Raw genomic sequence first — 17681 nt, forward strand, 5'->3', positions numbered from 1 at the left:
GCCATTTCAAAAAGGTAAGCTTTAATTGTATTAAAAAATACCCATGTTTTTAGTAAGCAGTTTCTCTACAGAGCCACAGGCCTATGGGAGCAACCACACATCTGCAAGATGCAAACAACATCAGAGCTGTAAGAATTACAACCAGCCTAGGTTGTAGCAAGGGGTGAGATGGTGAGAACTGGCTCCTTGTTCATCTGTACCATTGTACAGGGAAAATCACTAATTCTCTTCCATTGCTCCCTTAGCATATGATTCCTTGCTTGAGGGTAACCAAGAGATCCCTTCAGAATTGGTATTGCTGATGCTGTTGTGATATTAAAGTACCAAGGATCATCTGAGACACAGGCTGGTATTTAAATATTCATATCAGCATAAGTTGAGTAGTTTGTAGAAATACCATTCAAGTAATTTTTCTCCTTCCTCTGCAGTTCAGAGTTCTTCCAGTATAGGGTAATTCTGGACTTCTGAATTGCAACATTCAGAGGGGAGGGGTGAGATAGACACTACATAATAATGGGCAGGGCTGAACCCACTATCTACAGTGTTGAGGAAAGGACTCAGTTCTCATGTTTCTGTCTAACAGCAACACAAAAAACTTTCTTTGTACAAACTCCAAGATAGGAAGGAGGAGTAGAATCCTAGGTCCCACACATGAAAACACTTCTGGGTTTAACTTACAGTCCATTCTAGAAGGGCTTAAAATACTGTAACATAAATAAAAATGAAGGATAACAATCTAGTGATGGACCAGCTCAAGGCACCTGTTTATTTTGACCACATTTAAACATTCCCATTTGAATGGCATGTTGCATTGACCAAGATCTAAAATCCTGGTTCATAGGCATTAAGTACCTTCTGTTTTAGACAGATCACACTGTTAAGTCAATACATTCCAGTATCTTGCAAAAGACATTTATGTTGTCTTTTCCCATAATCACTACACCACTGGTTTTGGGAAGGTAGGAAGAAGACAGCAACTAACTTAGAAGTGATGGCTTGGATGAGAGTTTGGGTTAGCGTGCATGCTTTGTACCTAGATCTTGCTTTAGGACAGCGTGCTCTTGCCCTGCTATTCCAGGAGCCACTGTCTTTCTACCTCCCAGAGTGAAACATGCCTACTCTTGCACAGTCTGTGGCCAGGAGGACCACAGCCACTCCCAGTCTTTTGCTTATTAACTGTGACAGGTGTTAAAATGGGGTACCACCATAACCCTGCTTTACTGGATAACCTGTCCAGGGAGCTACTTCCTCTTGAAAAGGTGATGGAACTTCTGCCCAAAAGGATGGTGGAGAGGCAAGCTCCGTTCCTGTGACAGTCATGACCATTGGCAGTAAGTACCTTGTGTGCTAGAAAAGAAGGTCTGTAAGACAAATCTGAATTCTGATTCCATCAAGTGCCTTTCTCCTAGTATGCATTATAGTTCTTTATTATACTTGGCTCTATGCAGCTTGCCCTAACCTTGCAGTGAGAAGACTTTTGGATGATTTAGATGTCTGGGGTGGTTCAGACTGAAAACCTAGCTTTTATGTCTCTCATAAGCTTTACCCTTCAATGCAGATAGTACAAGTACTAATAATTCATTGCTTGAGTACACATTTCTTGTGCAGCTTGAGTTAAGATGCAGTTAGGAAGCTCTTGTTCTGGTTAAAGTCCAGCATGTACCAGCTGAGAACCTGCACTGGCTGTGCAGTGACTTGAGTTCTGGAGAACGCACAGGGGCACAGCATAGACCTGGTTACTGCAACCACCCCTTAAACTGACCACAGCAAGGGACCAGAGGCATCACACCCACGAAACTGAAGGCAACTGTAGAGGCAAAGTACTTCAGAGGGACAAATCAGCAACATCTATCTCATGCCACACTTTCCTCCCTCTTTTAATTCAAAACACACCAGCAGATGTCTCCCAACTGCTAGTATGCAACAAAGCACCAACTGAGTGCCCAGGAGGGGGGTTTGAATATCTGCACAGAACTGTTTTACCTTGAATTATGTTATTTCCTGGAAAGATAAGACTCAGTTAAACTGGTTCCACAGAAAAGTCCTTCCTGTCCCAAGCTGTAACAGTTTGTTTCTATTATGTACCCATTACCCATTTCCTGGGAACTTTCCACATGTGACAAAAATGTTTGCAATAATTTTTAGAAAATTGATGCAGATGAAAGCACTTTTGCAGCTAATCAAATAAGGAAGGGTTACGAGAGAAAAGTGTTCTTGTTCTGTTTTCTGCTGGACAACTTCCTGACTTTTGTAGCAGTTGCCTGCCAAGAGAGACTTGGTAGAGAAGCAAAATTACAAGGAAGAACAAAATTACAAGAACAAAATAGGCTGCAGCCATCCAACTGGAGGTAGCATATGGATGCTACTACAGTAATCTGCTTGCTTTGATGCTTCTACACCCATAATACTGCTGACAACTGAGGACCTAACTTCTGGAGAGCAGAGGTTTAATAAATGTTGAATAGGAATTTCAGGAGCTTCTGCTCAGTGGGCTCTGGCAGTGCTGTCTACTGGGCCTCATGTCCACCACAGTGCTCTAATGCAGGGGGTTAGAAAGCCTCTGACTGCAGTGACTGTAAAATTTCAACGTTAAAGGTTTGTTTCTGTTTAGTTTAGCAAAAAACTACTGACAAAGAGAACAGAAAGTCATTAACTGACCACAGCTAAACTATGTAGCAAACCATCAAGAAAGTGAGAGGAGAAATTGCTAGAGGGTAGTTTCAGTTCCGTTTCATACTTCAGGTCTCAATATAAAAACAAAGCCATTTCTTAAGGAAAAGAGACTGGTCTTGCCATTAAATGATACTCAGCTGTTTTCACCTCTGTCTACATTTTTTCCCCAGCCTTCTACGGATGATGATGTTTCAGTTGTGAGCAATTGACAATATGAACAACAGCATATTTTCTTCTGTACAAAAACATCCAAAGCCTTGAAAAAGCAGCCAGAGGAGTGACTGCTCAGAGACAGGCAAATTGGAGGAACAATTGCCTTCTCCTTTCCAGAGGGAGACAATCCACAGAGTGTATGCTTGGAGAACATTTGCTTCACCTGTTTCAAAAAGGTGCTTGCCTGCTTTAGGGGGTGAAATCTTGATGGTTCAGGCCCTGTCTCATCCTATAAAATGCGAGGACAAATGGATACATCAGCTACAGTTTGCATTCCTACAACACACAGCCTCCCAAGGGTGCTGAACTCTGTAACGATGGAATCAGCAACTGATCAGCTATGGCCACAGTTCAGGAAGAACAGTCAGCTTAAAGCTGCTATTGCTACTGGCTGAAGGATTTGGGGCAAAGGAGTATGTCACACCTAGAACCCACAGCACCATTCTTGGATTCTGCATGGTAAAGGGATTACTCTTTACTGGGATAGCCTTCCTGGAGGTAATGACTTGTCCTTCAGGAACTGAATCCTGTTCTCTCCATAGCATAAGAAAACATCTGTTTCATCTGGTTCTACAGCTCTGCCCTGGAAAAAAGACAGGCTTGCTTTTAAACATTGCTCCTAGCAGCTGTGCCAGTTAAGAATACCAAACTCCAAGGGAACCTCCTGCAAACTTCAGTTGTTCCAGCTGAAAGGTCTGTTCTGTGTCTCATACCAAGGATACCAGGGATAGCAGCAGGCAGTGCTGAAGGCTCAAGAAAAGAAGGATTAGCAGACAGTGTTAAAGCAAAGGAGCAACAAGTCCCATCAGCTACAAAGGAAAGGCTAGTGACATTAATTAAAGCATACTTATTCTACCCCATCCAGCCCAGCACCATCCGAGGTGAGGCTGGAGAACAAAGTGACTGCAAAGTGGCTCAGTGATGTTGGTCCCTGTTAAATGGGAGACCATCTTGCTGGTTTGAAGATTTTAAACCAAAGCAGCAGATGTGATACAACTAAAAACCAAAGCAGGTGGTGGGATGGACTGAGGAGAGGGTGCTCTTCTCCAGCTATGCGATAGGTAGCTGCAGTCTCTGCCTGTTTAGACCACCTCAGGTGCTGGAAGTGAAACCGTGCTGTTCCAGTAAGCAAAGTCGTAAGATCCTGTAGCATCCCCGATCCCAAACTTGCTTCTACCATTTACAAGGAAGGCTGGCTTTACTCCAATTCACCTTAAAGTTCAGTAAGGAGTGTTTAAAGGAGTCCTGGTTCTTATCATTGGTTTAACTGTCCCCACCAACAAACTTGGTAGGAGCTATTTATGAGACAGGGCCATTAACAGCTTGTGCTGAAGCCCTCTTCAGTCCCCAAGTGGAAGGGGGAGTTGATAGGAGGATTTTCCAGCCAAGTCTGAAAGCTCAGCTATAGCATTTCACATTGGTCGTCATCAAACAAAGTGCTTTCCTGAAGTCTTCAGCCCTCAGGTATCCAGGCTAGGCCAAAACCTAGTTATCACTGGCAACAGTGAGTTTGGTGCAAAGGTGCCACTGGTCCTAGCTAGACAAAACAAAAAAACACAAATGAAAGGGAAAGGGAGACAAAACCAAAAGGAACCGTAGAGCAGGTACTCACGAGGAAGTTGTGTGAGAAAATAAAATCACATTTTGTTTCAAAATTATAAATACTCTCCATATAAAGTTATTAAATAACTGTGGCTGTGGTGAGTTCCAGTGGTCCTCCTAAGCAATGTCTGGTAGTCTTTAAAAAGTGATCTCTGCTCCCCATCTCTCTCGCGCTTGGTTTAAGTGCAGCAGGGGTTGTCAATGACTAGCATAACGTCAATGCCGTACACTTCCAGCAGGTCCATGAGGAAACTCCGATCCCCTTGGGGATCCAGGCCCATGCCTCGCGCGTGGTCAGCTGTCAGTGTCTTGTCCTGGCTGGCTGACACCTCCATCAGCGTCTGGAATATGCGGTTGTTCTGCTCCATGAAAAACCTGCAGGGTAAAGCCAGCAATGGCATTGGACCTCCAAAGTGACAGTGTATTTACCAAACAGGCAGCAGAGCCTCACAACTGCATTCAACCCCCTTCAGCCAGAGATCCCACCTTGTTAGGTGATGCTTTAGTACTTTTCCATTCACTCTGTGGGTGACCCAGGATAAACAAAGATAAAGCAGTAGCTTTTAATTGACAGTGGTGCTCCCATCTGTGGGGGCATTTCCCTCCGAAGAAGCCACATTATCAGCTGCAGTGTGTTCTGTGGTCACCAAGCAGGTACATCACACCTACAGCTCCCATAATGTACAAGAGCAAAGAGTGTTGTCACCCATCTGATAAGCCAGTGGGTAAATAGATTCTCCATTACTGGTGCAGAACACACCAGTGAGAGCTATTTCTTGCCTGTTGCTTTCCTAGAAACATGCAAAGCTATTCAGAAAGCGCTCTGGCCACACCTGTGAAGCTCAACAATCAGAGCTCTGCCCTGGCAGCTCTTGACACAGTTTCATCCCATTGCTTCTCACCTGCTGAAGAATGTGAATAGCAACAGGCAGTGAAGGGCTTCAGAGGTGGTAGACATGTGGTTTTTTACCTCCCACTCTACACCCAGTTCTGGTTCCTCTGTTTGCCAAGTATGAAGTCAGCCACATCAGTGGGCCAATCCTTCACAAGCAGGTCTTATCTCCACACTGTACCAACCACCAGCATGGAAGAGTGCCCACTCCCCATGAACATTGTCCTTTCCAGAGCCAAATGTTCTGGCAAAAATACTACAGTGCTCATGTTTGTGAGGGCATTCTTACACCTCTAATTGTGTTTTTAAAATTCACTTCTCCCTTGCAGCACATAAGCAACCCCAGTGGATACTACATTTTGGCTTCTCAAAATGAAAGGAAGATGATCTGAAGAGGAAGAGCCAGTTTTTGGAACCCTAGAGGAAGAAAGCTGACTATGGAATTATGTCAAACATGCTGTTTCATAATAGGCCAAACAGTGCAATACAAAATCGGTGCAATTGGCTCCCTAAAACTAGCAGTGTCCAACCAAGTATTAGAGGTAGCCACTCACAGGATGAAAAGGTCCTCTTCACAGGAGCTGCAATCCTCACCCACTTCTTGAGAGTACATTAACATCTGCCTGAGAGAAGGGAGACGGGTTAATTGCACATATCTGCTGGGAACCTGAAAACTTTATGAGACAACCAGAATCTTTGAGAGATCAGCTGAACCAGTGGGACGTTTTGAAAATACTACAAGGAGGAAGGTACAAAGGAGCAATGTCCCCTTTATTCCACCTCTCCTGTCAGGAGCACCCAGATGTGTGATTACCTTTGGTCATTGAGCCGTCGGTACTTCTCCTTGTCAGCGTTGTTAATTTTTAGGAGTGGTTGCAGATGCTCGTGATGCGTCTTCACATTCTGGTTGTCCACATAGACATCATAGAGATCCCGTTTCTGCTCAAAGATCTTTTCTGTTGTACCTGCCAAAATCAGAGAAGATTTTCAGAGCAGCGCGTTGCTTTCCCAGCAGACCAACTGTTCTCTCCTGTTAGTCATTCCATGCACAACCTATTTCTCATCAGTTCTATTCCACAGTCTGGTGTCTCAAGACATTTTGCAGCCTGAAGCTAAAACATCACGCCTAATCCATCATACTTACAGGCCACATATGATACTTCTGTCTCCAGCATTTCTATGTCTGCCACATTCACATAGAAGAATGGTTTGGACTCTGGGACAGTTCCTCCAAGACCAGGCAGAGAAACATTTGCAAGGCAACAGCAGCAGTACACTGTGGACAAGAGAAGCACATCCTGAGATGTTTTTGGTTTCCCTCCAGGGCACTCTGAACCCCACTTGCCCAGTTCTCCCACAGGCCTCTACAAAAACAGCGGTCAGAGCTCTGAAATGCCCTTGAACACCAGAACTTCTCAAGTGAAGACATCCTGTTTTGCATAGGAAAAAAATCAGTTCTCCCATAGGAATCCCACATTCAAGAATCCACAAATTCAGTCAGTGTTTTTATTGTCCTGTGCTGACAGGAACTGACTTTGACAGTGCCAGATGTGTCCTTACTCACGAGGCCTGAAGAAAAGCATTTGGTAGGAAATGTGTAAATGCAGACTGAGCGGTGTCTTCACGAGGCATGGTCACAAAGGATTTTGAAGACCTGCATGATGTCTGTCCCCTCGGTACTCACAGGCATTTCTGCAGTGCTTCAGCCTACTACATCAGAGCTCTGCAGTGTCCCTGGAAACATACCTCTATAGCAGACAACTCCAACTGGGGGCGGTGAAAATATCAGTATGCGCTTGCGCAGCAGGGCAAACTTCCAGAGGACGAGGATCTGCTCGCCGAAGAATTTGATGAACTGAGACATACAGCCAGCAGGGTGTGTGATCTGCAGGTGGAGCGAAAGGGAAGGAAACAGCTCAGAGGTGAAACAGGGACACATGCACAGATGCTAAGTCTAAATGTGGGAGCAAGACCAGCACACAGCTTGCAACGGTCCAAGTAACAAAGTCTTATCTAAAGCAGCCTACAAAGCGCGGCAGTGACTGCTTACATAAAGGAGTATGAGGCACCAGCAAGGAGCAGCACCCTCTGCCCATCCCTGCAGGCCTCAGGCACCTGCCTCACCTTCATCTCTGGGTACATGTATCTGTGGATGGAAGGCAGCCAGTGGACAGGTTGCTGAGAGCTGGGGGTGCCCTTGCTATCAGGGAGAACTCCTTTCTTGTCATCATAGAATGCCTCTAGATGGGAGTAGTGCCCTGGCATCTCCAGCTGGTGTCTGGAAAAGAAAGGAAAAAAGGGGAGATCTGTAGCATCTCCAGTCTATTTGTTTAGTGCCTTGCCCCCAGCAAATATCTGCTCTCCCAGCTGAAGGGGATCCTGGGGACCTCAGCTGCACACACTTATCCAGGAGGGCTGAAGAAACACCAGGACTACCAGCATGCAGTGCAGCCAGAGAAATAGGCACAGGACTGACACAGGCAGCGAGCTGGGGTGTGCATAGTCCTGATCCTGTTTTACATACACTCAGGTAAAAACAGTTTTTACCATCACCATTTTCACTGCTAGATCCACTCAACACAATTGAAGCACACAGCTAGCCAGGATCACCATTACACAATTAGAAGCCTTTTGTAAGCCCCTAGTAAAATGGTTTTCAGAAGGTGGAAAGGGGAATCTTATTCTCTCAGCTCTCCCTGTGACACTTGTGGCTGCCTACAATAACTAGGGTCTGGGTAGCATTTGACTAGCCTGCTAGGAAGAAACAGACTGCTGCTAATCAGTTCCTTGTCTCCTTCACACTGTGAACCTGTAATACTTTCTGGAGAAACAGCCAGTCAGGGAAATCACAGCGAATATTGTCACTGAATTCTCACTTGCCTAAACTGCTCTCCACTGAAGGAACATGACCTCTCCCAGGTGGTGAATGGCCAGGCTCATTCCCAAGGGGACTCACCTGACCTGGTTCTCCAGGAAGTGCATGTACCTATAGAGCAGCGTGTAGGAAGGGGAGAGGATGCCCACGGACTTCATGCGAGCACCACGCTCCAGCTCACTCTCCACAGGCATGTTGGCAAAGCAGGCCAGGCCAAAACAGAGCCCTTTGCGGAAATAACTGGAGACAAAGGTTGGACAGAAGGGTTAATGTTAAAAAGAGGGAAGGAGAAGAAAGATAACTGAGTGCTAAAACTACTGATTTGGGATCATATTTTCTTCTGTAAGGAATTCCCTGAAATCCACCCTGCTCGCTGAAGGGCTGAGGACAGGCCTTGGATGGCCCAGTTTTCTCAGTAGCAAAACAAAATATCTAAAGCAAGAGTTCCCAGGAGTTCCCACTAAAGCCGCTACCAGCCACATCACAGGCTGGTAAGGAATGCAAATAAATGAATAACTTGGAAGGGAGACCAAGAGAATGCATGATTCAGTCAGTGCAGAGCTCTTCTTCCAAGGGAGAAGCCTGCAGTGAATGCAGTTCTGAGTACAGTGCAGCTACCTGGTCATATTTTGGGTGCCAGCACATTGAAGCACTCTCTGATTATGAGACTGCAAGTGTTCAGTTCACATACCTTTAAGAAAGCAACTGTTATTCCTGACCAAAAGGAATTGTGACACTGCAGTTCATTGCAAAACATTGCTGCATTGCAACATTGGGTTAGCAGAATGCAGAAAATTCTCATGTGTTTCCACTGAAGGAGCTAACAAAGAAGAAAGTGAGCGAGACCTGTTTATAACATTTAAAGGAACCAAAAGCCCTGGCGGAGCTAAGAACGTTTTTCTAAGTCCTGTTCCTGCAAAATCCTTCCCATTTCAGTTCTGCCATTCCTTGCCCTTCACCCTAGGCCTCTGCTGACAGTCTCAGAATAGTGGCAGTGCAGATCATCTGCCAGTACACATTAAAATTTGCACACCAGTGAGAAGCTGGCCTGTCCCAGTTGGCCTCCACAGGCAAAGCAGCCATACAGCAGATCCCTGCAGCTGGGTGGTATTTCATATGATACTGGAAGTGTCTGAAAAATACCTCTGGCTCGGGTAGAAACAGTTAAGCAAGGTTTCTGTAGGACTCTGGCTTCCTAGGTGGTATTTTTCTTCAATGTTCTGAATTAAGAGCTGGTGGTGTAGATGCACAACTAAGAAAGGAAGAAGTAACCTAGCTCAGGTGTACTCACATGAAATCTGACTGGATTTTGTGGGACCCGCTTGCCATGGATTTGAATTCCACACCTTCCAAATCTATATCTTGGGGTAAACACCATTCCACCATGTTGCCTGCAGAGAAGCAAATTAATTTGGGTAAGCTTGAATACAGTACTCGTTTCTAAAATGCATACATCATCAATAGCAAGTTGGTGCTTTTCTAACCCTGAGATACCTGTAACAGTGCCTTAACACAATTCCTGAACTAAATTGTCACAGACAGTAAGGTGACATACAATATGCCACACATCTCTTACAAATGTTATTTGTTGGAGCACAACACACAGACACTGCAGGACATTTGGGGCCACTTCTGAAGCTAGTGCTATTTTGTGGGTTTATCCTTGATAATCACAGAGCAGCTACAATTCTACATGATGGTGGATAAGCTTTGATCTACAGAAGTATCCATCCCATACAGATAGAACCAAAGGACGGACTTGCTCTTTAGGATGAGTTTCTGGGATAGCTCACACCACCACCAATATTGTTTTTTGCCTGTGCTTGGCAGGCCTGGTCAAACAGAAACCCTTAAGCCATCATCCAAGTCATCATTTCTTCCCTGAAATCTCTCCTCTTTTCTTCTTTAGGACAGGAGGAGTTAGCTGAAGCTTCATATGAAGGCTGGAGTGATCCAAGTACTGTGATATGTTTGTGTATGCTAGCATAACCAACAAAAAAGTACATAAATTACAAGTTAGATCAAGATCAGCAAACTTCTGTCACCTGCCAACCCAGCCAGAGAATATGCAGTTGTTCAGGGGAAAAGGCCACCTGAGGAGCCTGATCCTGGAACAGATGATATCAGAGGAGTCACAAAATGTCCCTAAAGCAAATGAACTCCAAAAAGTTTACCACACACCAAAAAAGGGGTGACTACTCACACTTTCCCATGCCAGCATGTCAGAACCCATGCTCACCTGGACATTCCCACTGCACTGAGATGTACTCCAGATTTACCCACTGAGTTTCTGTCGGTCTGTCGGTATTTGAAGTCATGTGGTTTAGTTTTAAAAACAAGGCAAACAAACCAAAATTCTTCACCCTAATGCAATGGCAGATGCAGCACAAAGGTGCTTCCTACCGGTTCACTCCTTTCCCTGCCCTGTGGGGTGAGCATTCCAGCTGTGCTTGCAGATAGTGTACATTTGGAAGGGCCTTACACTCAGCCAAGACTCTTGGAAATATTTAAATCTGAAGCCTCATTTCTGAAGCCTGTCTTTTGTCTCATTACTCATACTGCACAAGTATATGCCTGCGCAGGAAGAGGGCTTAGCTACTGACATTTAAATAGGCTATTTTTCTTCTCACATAGATGCTGTATTCAGCAGACCTCCCCCAGCCCTGCCTGGCAAGGACTTCAAAAAAACCAACAGCGTTAGGCATGGCAACAGGAGAAGCCGTGCATGCACTGCCCGCTTGCAGTGCAGGGGCACACCTCTCCCGCAGAGCCGGGCTGGCCGGGAGCAGCGCGGCCCCGTGACCCGAGCACAGCCCTGTGCAGTCACACACGAAGCCACAGAGCTCTGCTGTGCAACGCTGCTGTGCAGCGCCTCGGCCTCCGAGGCGTGTGAAAGGCTGGCAGAGAGAGCCACTGACATCATCGGAGCCGCCGCGCTCCCCTGGAGGGCCTGCGGATTACACAGAGACCGTGGCTTTTGTTGTTCGCGTTTGTGCGCGCCTGTTTGCTTCGCGTTTTAAAGGCGCAAGACCCTTCCTTGAAAGAGTGAGGAAGTCAGCTCTTGGGACTATTGCCTCATAACCACAAAACTGTGGTTAAGGCCAGATGTGCTTTCAAGACTTCCCCACAGAGCACTCCTTATTGGTCACTACCTGTAGATTATTAGATCGGTAGGTGAGAGTGCCATCAAGAGCAAAGGAAGATTGGCTTGGCTCAGTTTAGTCACTGTCAGGTGTCCACTCTAGAGGTGTTGAGGTGGACATGGCTCAAACAGTGGCTGTCCTGTAGCAGCAATAAGGAAAGGATGCCTTGAAACAGATCTTTACTGCATGTGACCTCAAAATCAGCTCACCTATCACAGAGCTAATTTTTCCTGTGATCTGTCAGGAGCAACCTGCACCTGTGCTCCCGGCTGTTCCTCACGCCACCCTGCCCTATGAACACAGGAGCAACGTGGCAGTCGGAGAACAAACACGGAGATTAAAAAGTAGGAAAGTTGGTCTGGCGAAACAGGAGAGTAAACAAAGGAGAGACTTCACCTAGATGTGACCCGACTGCCAGCTTGCCCGAGAAATCAGAGGAGGGAAGAGGGAGCAATGTTGTAGAAAAACAGGAAGCATTGCCCTTCCCCATGAAGAAAGCAGCTCTCGTGCATACAGGAAACTTTCCAAGTGAGAGTCACTCTGCATTAGAGAGCAGGCTAGTGATTTTACTGAGAGTCAGATCTGCAGTTCTGATCTCCTGGAAGCTATCTCCCACCTTCAGGTCAGGTCTGAACCAGCACTCATTTTCTAGTGTGCAAAGTTAAGGATGTTCTTCCTCTTTCCCCTTATTTTCTTTCCACTGGATTTTCACATCCTCACAAAGAAGATATTGGCACCAGCATTTAGGGGTCACCACCTGGCCCTCCTTACTATTAGATGTTTCCCAAGGGCTTTAGGGCCCCCAGCTGTGCAATGCTACCATGTTGTGCCACTACAGGAGAAGTATAAAGTGTAACCTAAACATCACACTCACTCCATTTCCTGCATGGAAGAAATGTGGGACAGAAAAACAGAGTATTTCACGTGTACTTGTGCAAAACACATTACTTCCCTCTCTTCCCTCTTTGTCTCCCTCCACTGCTCACAGACCTTTTCAGCTAACAGACTGTGTGGGACCCCCACAAAGGCGACTCTTATCAGCTGCCCCACAGCAGCAAAGAGAGCTCCTTCTCAAGTGCCACAGGGTTCACCATGCTGCAGGTGAGGACAGCACCAATTCAGAAGCTGCCTCTGGCTCTTACGTCAGTCACTCACATGAGCACTGACAGTCCCAGGGACACCGGAACTGTAACAGTGACCTGGCAACCCCATAACCTACCTTTGGAAACTCATCACATGCAACTGCTATACACTGAGCTCGTCTGCAGCAAGCCCTTCTAACTTAGGAGGGAAGCTGTTACATTCTTTATTAGCACAGTCATCACTTCATCCTTCTACAGTAAAACACCTCCTGCCCACCCACTTGCCTGTAGTTGAGCAGACACTACCTGGCATAACCACCTGCACAGCCACCACCAGAAATTCGGCTGTTCCTGTACCTCAGCAAGCTGCCAGAGGTAGTCTGCTGTGCGTCTCCTGGGCAGGATCAGGCAGGTCTCCAGCTCAGACACTAACTGCATGATTTCCTTTAAGTCATACACAAATACCCTTACAAACATTACAGAAGTCCTTCACACTATCTGATGTGGTTGACCAGTGATTCCCGTATTCTCTTTTTGATCCTAGCAAGTTCACACCACCGCAACTTCATGATCTTTTTCCAAGTCCCACACCCTCTGTAGGGCACTTTGCTCCCCAGCTGTAAAGCTGACATTTGCTGGTAGATTGCTCACAGTCCTATCATCCGTGCTGGGTAGCAGCAGGAGGCTGAATCTTCCTGGACTTGACAGATTACTCCAAGGCTGATGACACCCAGCATTAACTGCACATCAGATTTGAGAAGAGCTGTTGCACAACTTTCTCTGGACTTCATTCTAAGCAACAGCTGGTTCAGAAAAACTCCTGAGAAAGCTCAGCTTTCTGCCAGCTCTCAAGAAAATTTCACAATTTCATAGAAGGCATATGCTGTCGGATTGAAAGGCAACCTGCTGTTGCTGCAGTCATCTAGACTCCTTCATGTTTTGGATACTTAGAAGAAACACCTCCATTTTCCATCTCCTGGTGGAAAGATGACATCCAATCTCATTTCAGATTTTTGTGAGTGAAGAGTCTCTGAACTCTAGACTGAAGACACTTGTCTTTGGTGCAGTATGATAAAACGGTAACTTCTCAAAACCCTTGCATGTTTTGGGACACAGCAACCATGCTGTCTGACAGTGGGTATTGCTGACAGTACATCACACCAGGGGCTACATCCTGTTCACTGTTCAGTACTTCCTTAGGATTTTTAGTTCAAGACTGGCATTCACTCTTCACTACCGCGGCCCTCTTGTGAGTGAGATGTCAGTTACTTTCCCCTTCCACTGAAGAACCAACCTCACTGTGCTTTACAGACCTCGTTCCTGTCTCTAATTAACTTTTGCTATGGATTTGCTAAGGATGTGCCTGTCTAGAGAAGAAAGAGAAACTCGGCCTCACATCTGGATGCAAATGGGCTCCTGAATCTCTCTTTCCTTTGAACCCTAGGTCTGGCAGCCTGGCAACCAAAAGACCCAACAGCGTGTCGGGACATGAGACCCCTCTGCACAGCAGTACCTGTGTTCACAGGTGCAAGGCGGGTGCTAACTTCATACCTGTGTCCTAACACCCTGTTTTGTGGATACTATGGGAGCAGCAGGATTGGAACACAAAGTTAAGACATTTTGTGAAATGCTGATTTATAGGTCTGAAATTATTAACCTCTGTCAATAGCAATACAACACCACAGTCCAACAGCACTGAGAGAGAATGGATGTGGCAGTGAGAAGTGGAAAATACATTTGCCTTCCCCTCTCCTTTGCCCTCCTGGATCGCAGCACTCCTTCAAAGCACTAAGTCCCAGAGACCCCACCAGAGGCCAGCCTCTAAACACATCGGTCATCAAGAAATACACAGCCGAGCTGCTGCTGCTGCTGGTGATCATGCCCTGCGAGCCTGCCGGATTTACGCCTGCCACAAACGCCATCCATCACCGACAGCTGCGGGCAGTCTGCGCCACTCCACGGAGACAGAAGGATGCTCTCAAGATGCTGCTAACAGGTTGGTGCCCTCCAGGCAGCGCTGGGCAGAGGCTCGGCCTAAATCTGTGCGGGGGACAGGGGACGCCCCAGCGCCGTCCACAGACCCTGTGCCGCGACCCGCTGTGGGGAAGAGATACATCCATCCCTCTGCTCGGAGCGGCAGCAGGAGCGGCGCCTTCCTCCCGCCAGAACTTCTCGGCGGGATAGAGACCAAAAGCAACCCCCCTTGTGCTCCGTTTTCGGCAAACACCCACGGCCCCCGGTCGGTCCCGACGCCGGCAGCCGTGCGGAGGGGCCGCGGTCCCCCGTGGGGCAGAGGGCAGCCTGGCTCCCGCCGGCCGCCCCACACCGGGTCCGGCCACGCTGCCCCAGCGCGGCGGGCGGAGCGGTCTCTGGGAGGCGGGATGCGGGGGAGCGGTCCCCACGGGATGCCCAGTCCCGGCCGCATCCATCTTACCCCAGCGGCACCAGCAGCCCCAGGCCCGGGCCCCGCACCCCGGCCCGCCCCCGGCGCCGCTCACCCGTGCGGGGGTCGAAGGTGACTACGAAGACGGCCACGATCTGGTCCTCCTCCGCCTCGGCCCGCGGCGGCCCCGCCGCTTCCGCCGGCCCCTCGCCGTCCCACGGAGCCGCGCTCCAGCCGCCGCCGAGCCGCCGCCCGCCGCTGCCGCTGCTGCCCGGCTCGGCCGCGGGCGGCGGCGCCGACACGGCGGGGCCCTCGGCCCAGAACAGCAGCGGCGCCTCGTCCGAGCGCTCCACCATGGCCGGAGCGGGCCGGGCCGAGCTGCGATGAACCGAGCCGAGCGGGGCAGAGATGAGATGAGCCGAGCCGAGCCGAGCCGAGCCGAGCCGAGCCGAGCCGAGCCGAGCCGAGCCGAGCCGAGCCGAGCCGAGCCGAGCCGAGCCGCACCCCCCGCGCCGCACCGGCGGGGGGCGGGAAGCGAGGGGCGGGAGCACGGGGGTGTCACCGGCGGGGCGGGGCCGGGGCCGCGGGGCGGGGCCGGGGCAGCAGCGCCGGGAGCGGCCGGAGCCGCCCGGGCCCCCGGCGGAGATCCCGGCTCGGAGCTCTGCTGTGCCGGCCCCTGGAGGGGCACGGGGGGCAGGGGCCGGCCCGCCTGCCCGTGCTTCACCTCCCGCGCAGCGCAGAGCCAGCTGCCCCTCTTCTGTCCCCCCCCGGCTGGGACCCCAGAGCCGAGCAGCTGCTTCCCCCAGCCCCATTGAAGCCATCCTGCTGGGAAAGCCACGGAACTGGGCAGATCAGCCTCACAGCCAGCCACGGGGCAGGCTCGCACCCTCCCCCCCGCCCCAATGGCTGTGCTAGAAGCTGCGAGCCAAAAATCTGAGAGAGCAGGGATACTGATCCAGTATATACTGATATGTACTTCTTTGTGTATATACATAAATATATATATACACGTACGTATGTGCTACAGAAGGCTGTGAAACAGCTTTGGCCGGAACAAGTAGAATCATTTTGAGATTGCAAGATGGGGACACAAGCATGACCAAGGCATCCACAGGCAGCCAACCTTTTGTAATTACCGTCCTCCTTCTGCCACCACCAATGTCATTAAGTGTCATTAGGATTAATTTGGTTCCCTGGGTCTTTCTGATTAATTGAATTACCCAATTAAGCAGACCACAATTAAAAGGAAGATATTGTCATAAAAGCCTTAATTGTCTAACTTTTTTCCTGTTGAGCAGTTCTGAGTGTTCAATACCCCATTAAGAAACCCATCAAGCTGTTTCCTCAGCAGTGGGGTTTGGGTTTTTCTCTTTTTTTTGGTACCATTAGCATCCATTTACTGTGAGCTTCATTTCAGACGGCTCCAACACTGAGTGGGCATTTTGTTTTGCAAAGCCCATGCACAAGTTTACTTTGCAGAGCTGTAGACCAGAGTAGGTGGTTTTTAGCAGATGGAGTTTTTCATAGAAGGTGACGGGCAAAGAAAAAAAGAAACAAACCCTGCACAATATTTTGTTACTGTGTAAAGAAAAGCCAGATTCTGCAAATACTTGGCCACATGCTTTGCTTTAACTGTATAGACAGTGCCAATCTTCATTTGGATGAATATATTTTTGCATGTTGGTGACGCTGAAGTGACAGCTCATTTCTATCTTCATCTCCACACTAGTGCTGCTACAAATGTCAAGTGTCTGTCCCCCAGCAATCTAGGCAGGAAACAAATCCCAACTAAGGATTCCTTCATGACCCACACAAGCTATTTGTGGTGCAGAGCTGTTCCTGGTCCCCTTAGCAGTGCAGTCACACCAGTATTGTCCCAGCAGGACGGAGGAGACGCAGTGGGAAGAGCAACAAGTGACAAGGAGTAGGGGCTGCCAGTGCTGGCTCTGGGATGTGTGAAATGTCCCCATGCTCTGAGCTCCTGGCTTTGCTGAAAAAACCCATGGGACGAGTGACCCGGTGGTACCAGAGCAACTGATACGGCTTTGGCCAGCAATCCTGGCCTGCTGATGGATGAATGCAAACAACAAAGGCCACATTTTCTACTGTTTTATTATTTCACCAAAATTGAAAATATTTAGGCTGGAAGATAATATTACCCTTTTAGAAATAAAAACTCTACTTCAAAAGAAAACATCTTTTCCCTCCAGCTGAGGGTTTAGGAAATTGTCATCAGGTCAATGAATATCAGGAAAAATGTAAATGAAAGTGGGGTAACTTTTACTTTCAAAATGCAAGATTAACAAGCTGAGCCTTCTTTGCACAGCAGGTCCAAGTTTTCTCCTTTAACATGTCACATCCCTCCTTACAAAAATAGATACTGCCTCTACATCCTGAAGGGAAAAAAATGTTTAAAAATTGTTTAAGGTGGGATTGAAAACTGGTCTGAAGAAATTTCCTTGCTGGGTTATTAAAAACATGTAGTCATGGGGACTAAAAGCATTATTTCTTCAGAATTAATATATTCCAATCTAATGCTTCAGGTACTGAACACCTGATGAATGCAGTCAGGTCACAGCAGTAGTAAGGTGGTCCTGGATCTCTGCTGCAGACACAGCTTGTCCGAGCAGAAAGCAGCCAGTGCTGGCACTGCCAGGCTTCTGGACCTCACTCAGGATAAGGCACAGGGAGATGCAGCAGCTGCATTTCAGGCTGAGAGGCTGCATGGCAGCAACAGCTCGGTGCCTGCAAGAAATACTGCAACCTCTGGGCCAGATGCGACCAGCACTGCGCTCCTGGCATGTCATCCTGAGGCTGT

At 48.1% G+C, this 17681-nt stretch overlaps 2 protein-coding genes across 2 annotated transcripts in view; one reads left to right on the forward strand and one right to left on the reverse strand.

The window, feature by feature from the left end:
• On the reverse strand, positions 1–15396 carry DENND11 (DENN domain containing 11). The gene is made up of 9 exons (XM_063395592.1): positions 14979–15396; positions 9547–9646; positions 8337–8495; positions 7505–7658; positions 7127–7265; positions 6525–6656; positions 6195–6345; positions 5935–6003; positions 1–4863 (listed from the first exon to the last, which is right to left on the reverse strand). The coding sequence occupies exons 1-9, from the start codon at positions 15217–15219 to the stop codon at positions 4668–4670; spliced, it is 1341 nt and encodes a 446-aa protein (XP_063251662.1). The 5' UTR covers positions 15220–15396; the 3' UTR covers positions 1–4667.
• The window catches only part of WEE2 (WEE2 oocyte meiosis inhibiting kinase), a 25184-nt gene continuing 18622 nt past the window's right edge, over positions 11120–17681 (forward strand). Inside the window, exon 1 of the mRNA XM_063395589.1 lies at positions 11120–14476. Coding sequence (XP_063251659.1) covers positions 14359–14476 — 118 coding nt within the window. The 5' untranslated portion in view covers positions 11120–14358. The remainder of the gene's footprint in view (positions 14477–17681) is intronic.

The sequence above is a fragment of the Prinia subflava genome, chromosome 4 (assembly GCF_021018805.1).
Source record: "Prinia subflava isolate CZ2003 ecotype Zambia chromosome 4, Cam_Psub_1.2, whole genome shotgun sequence".
NCBI lineage: Eukaryota > Metazoa > Chordata > Aves > Passeriformes > Cisticolidae > Prinia > Prinia subflava.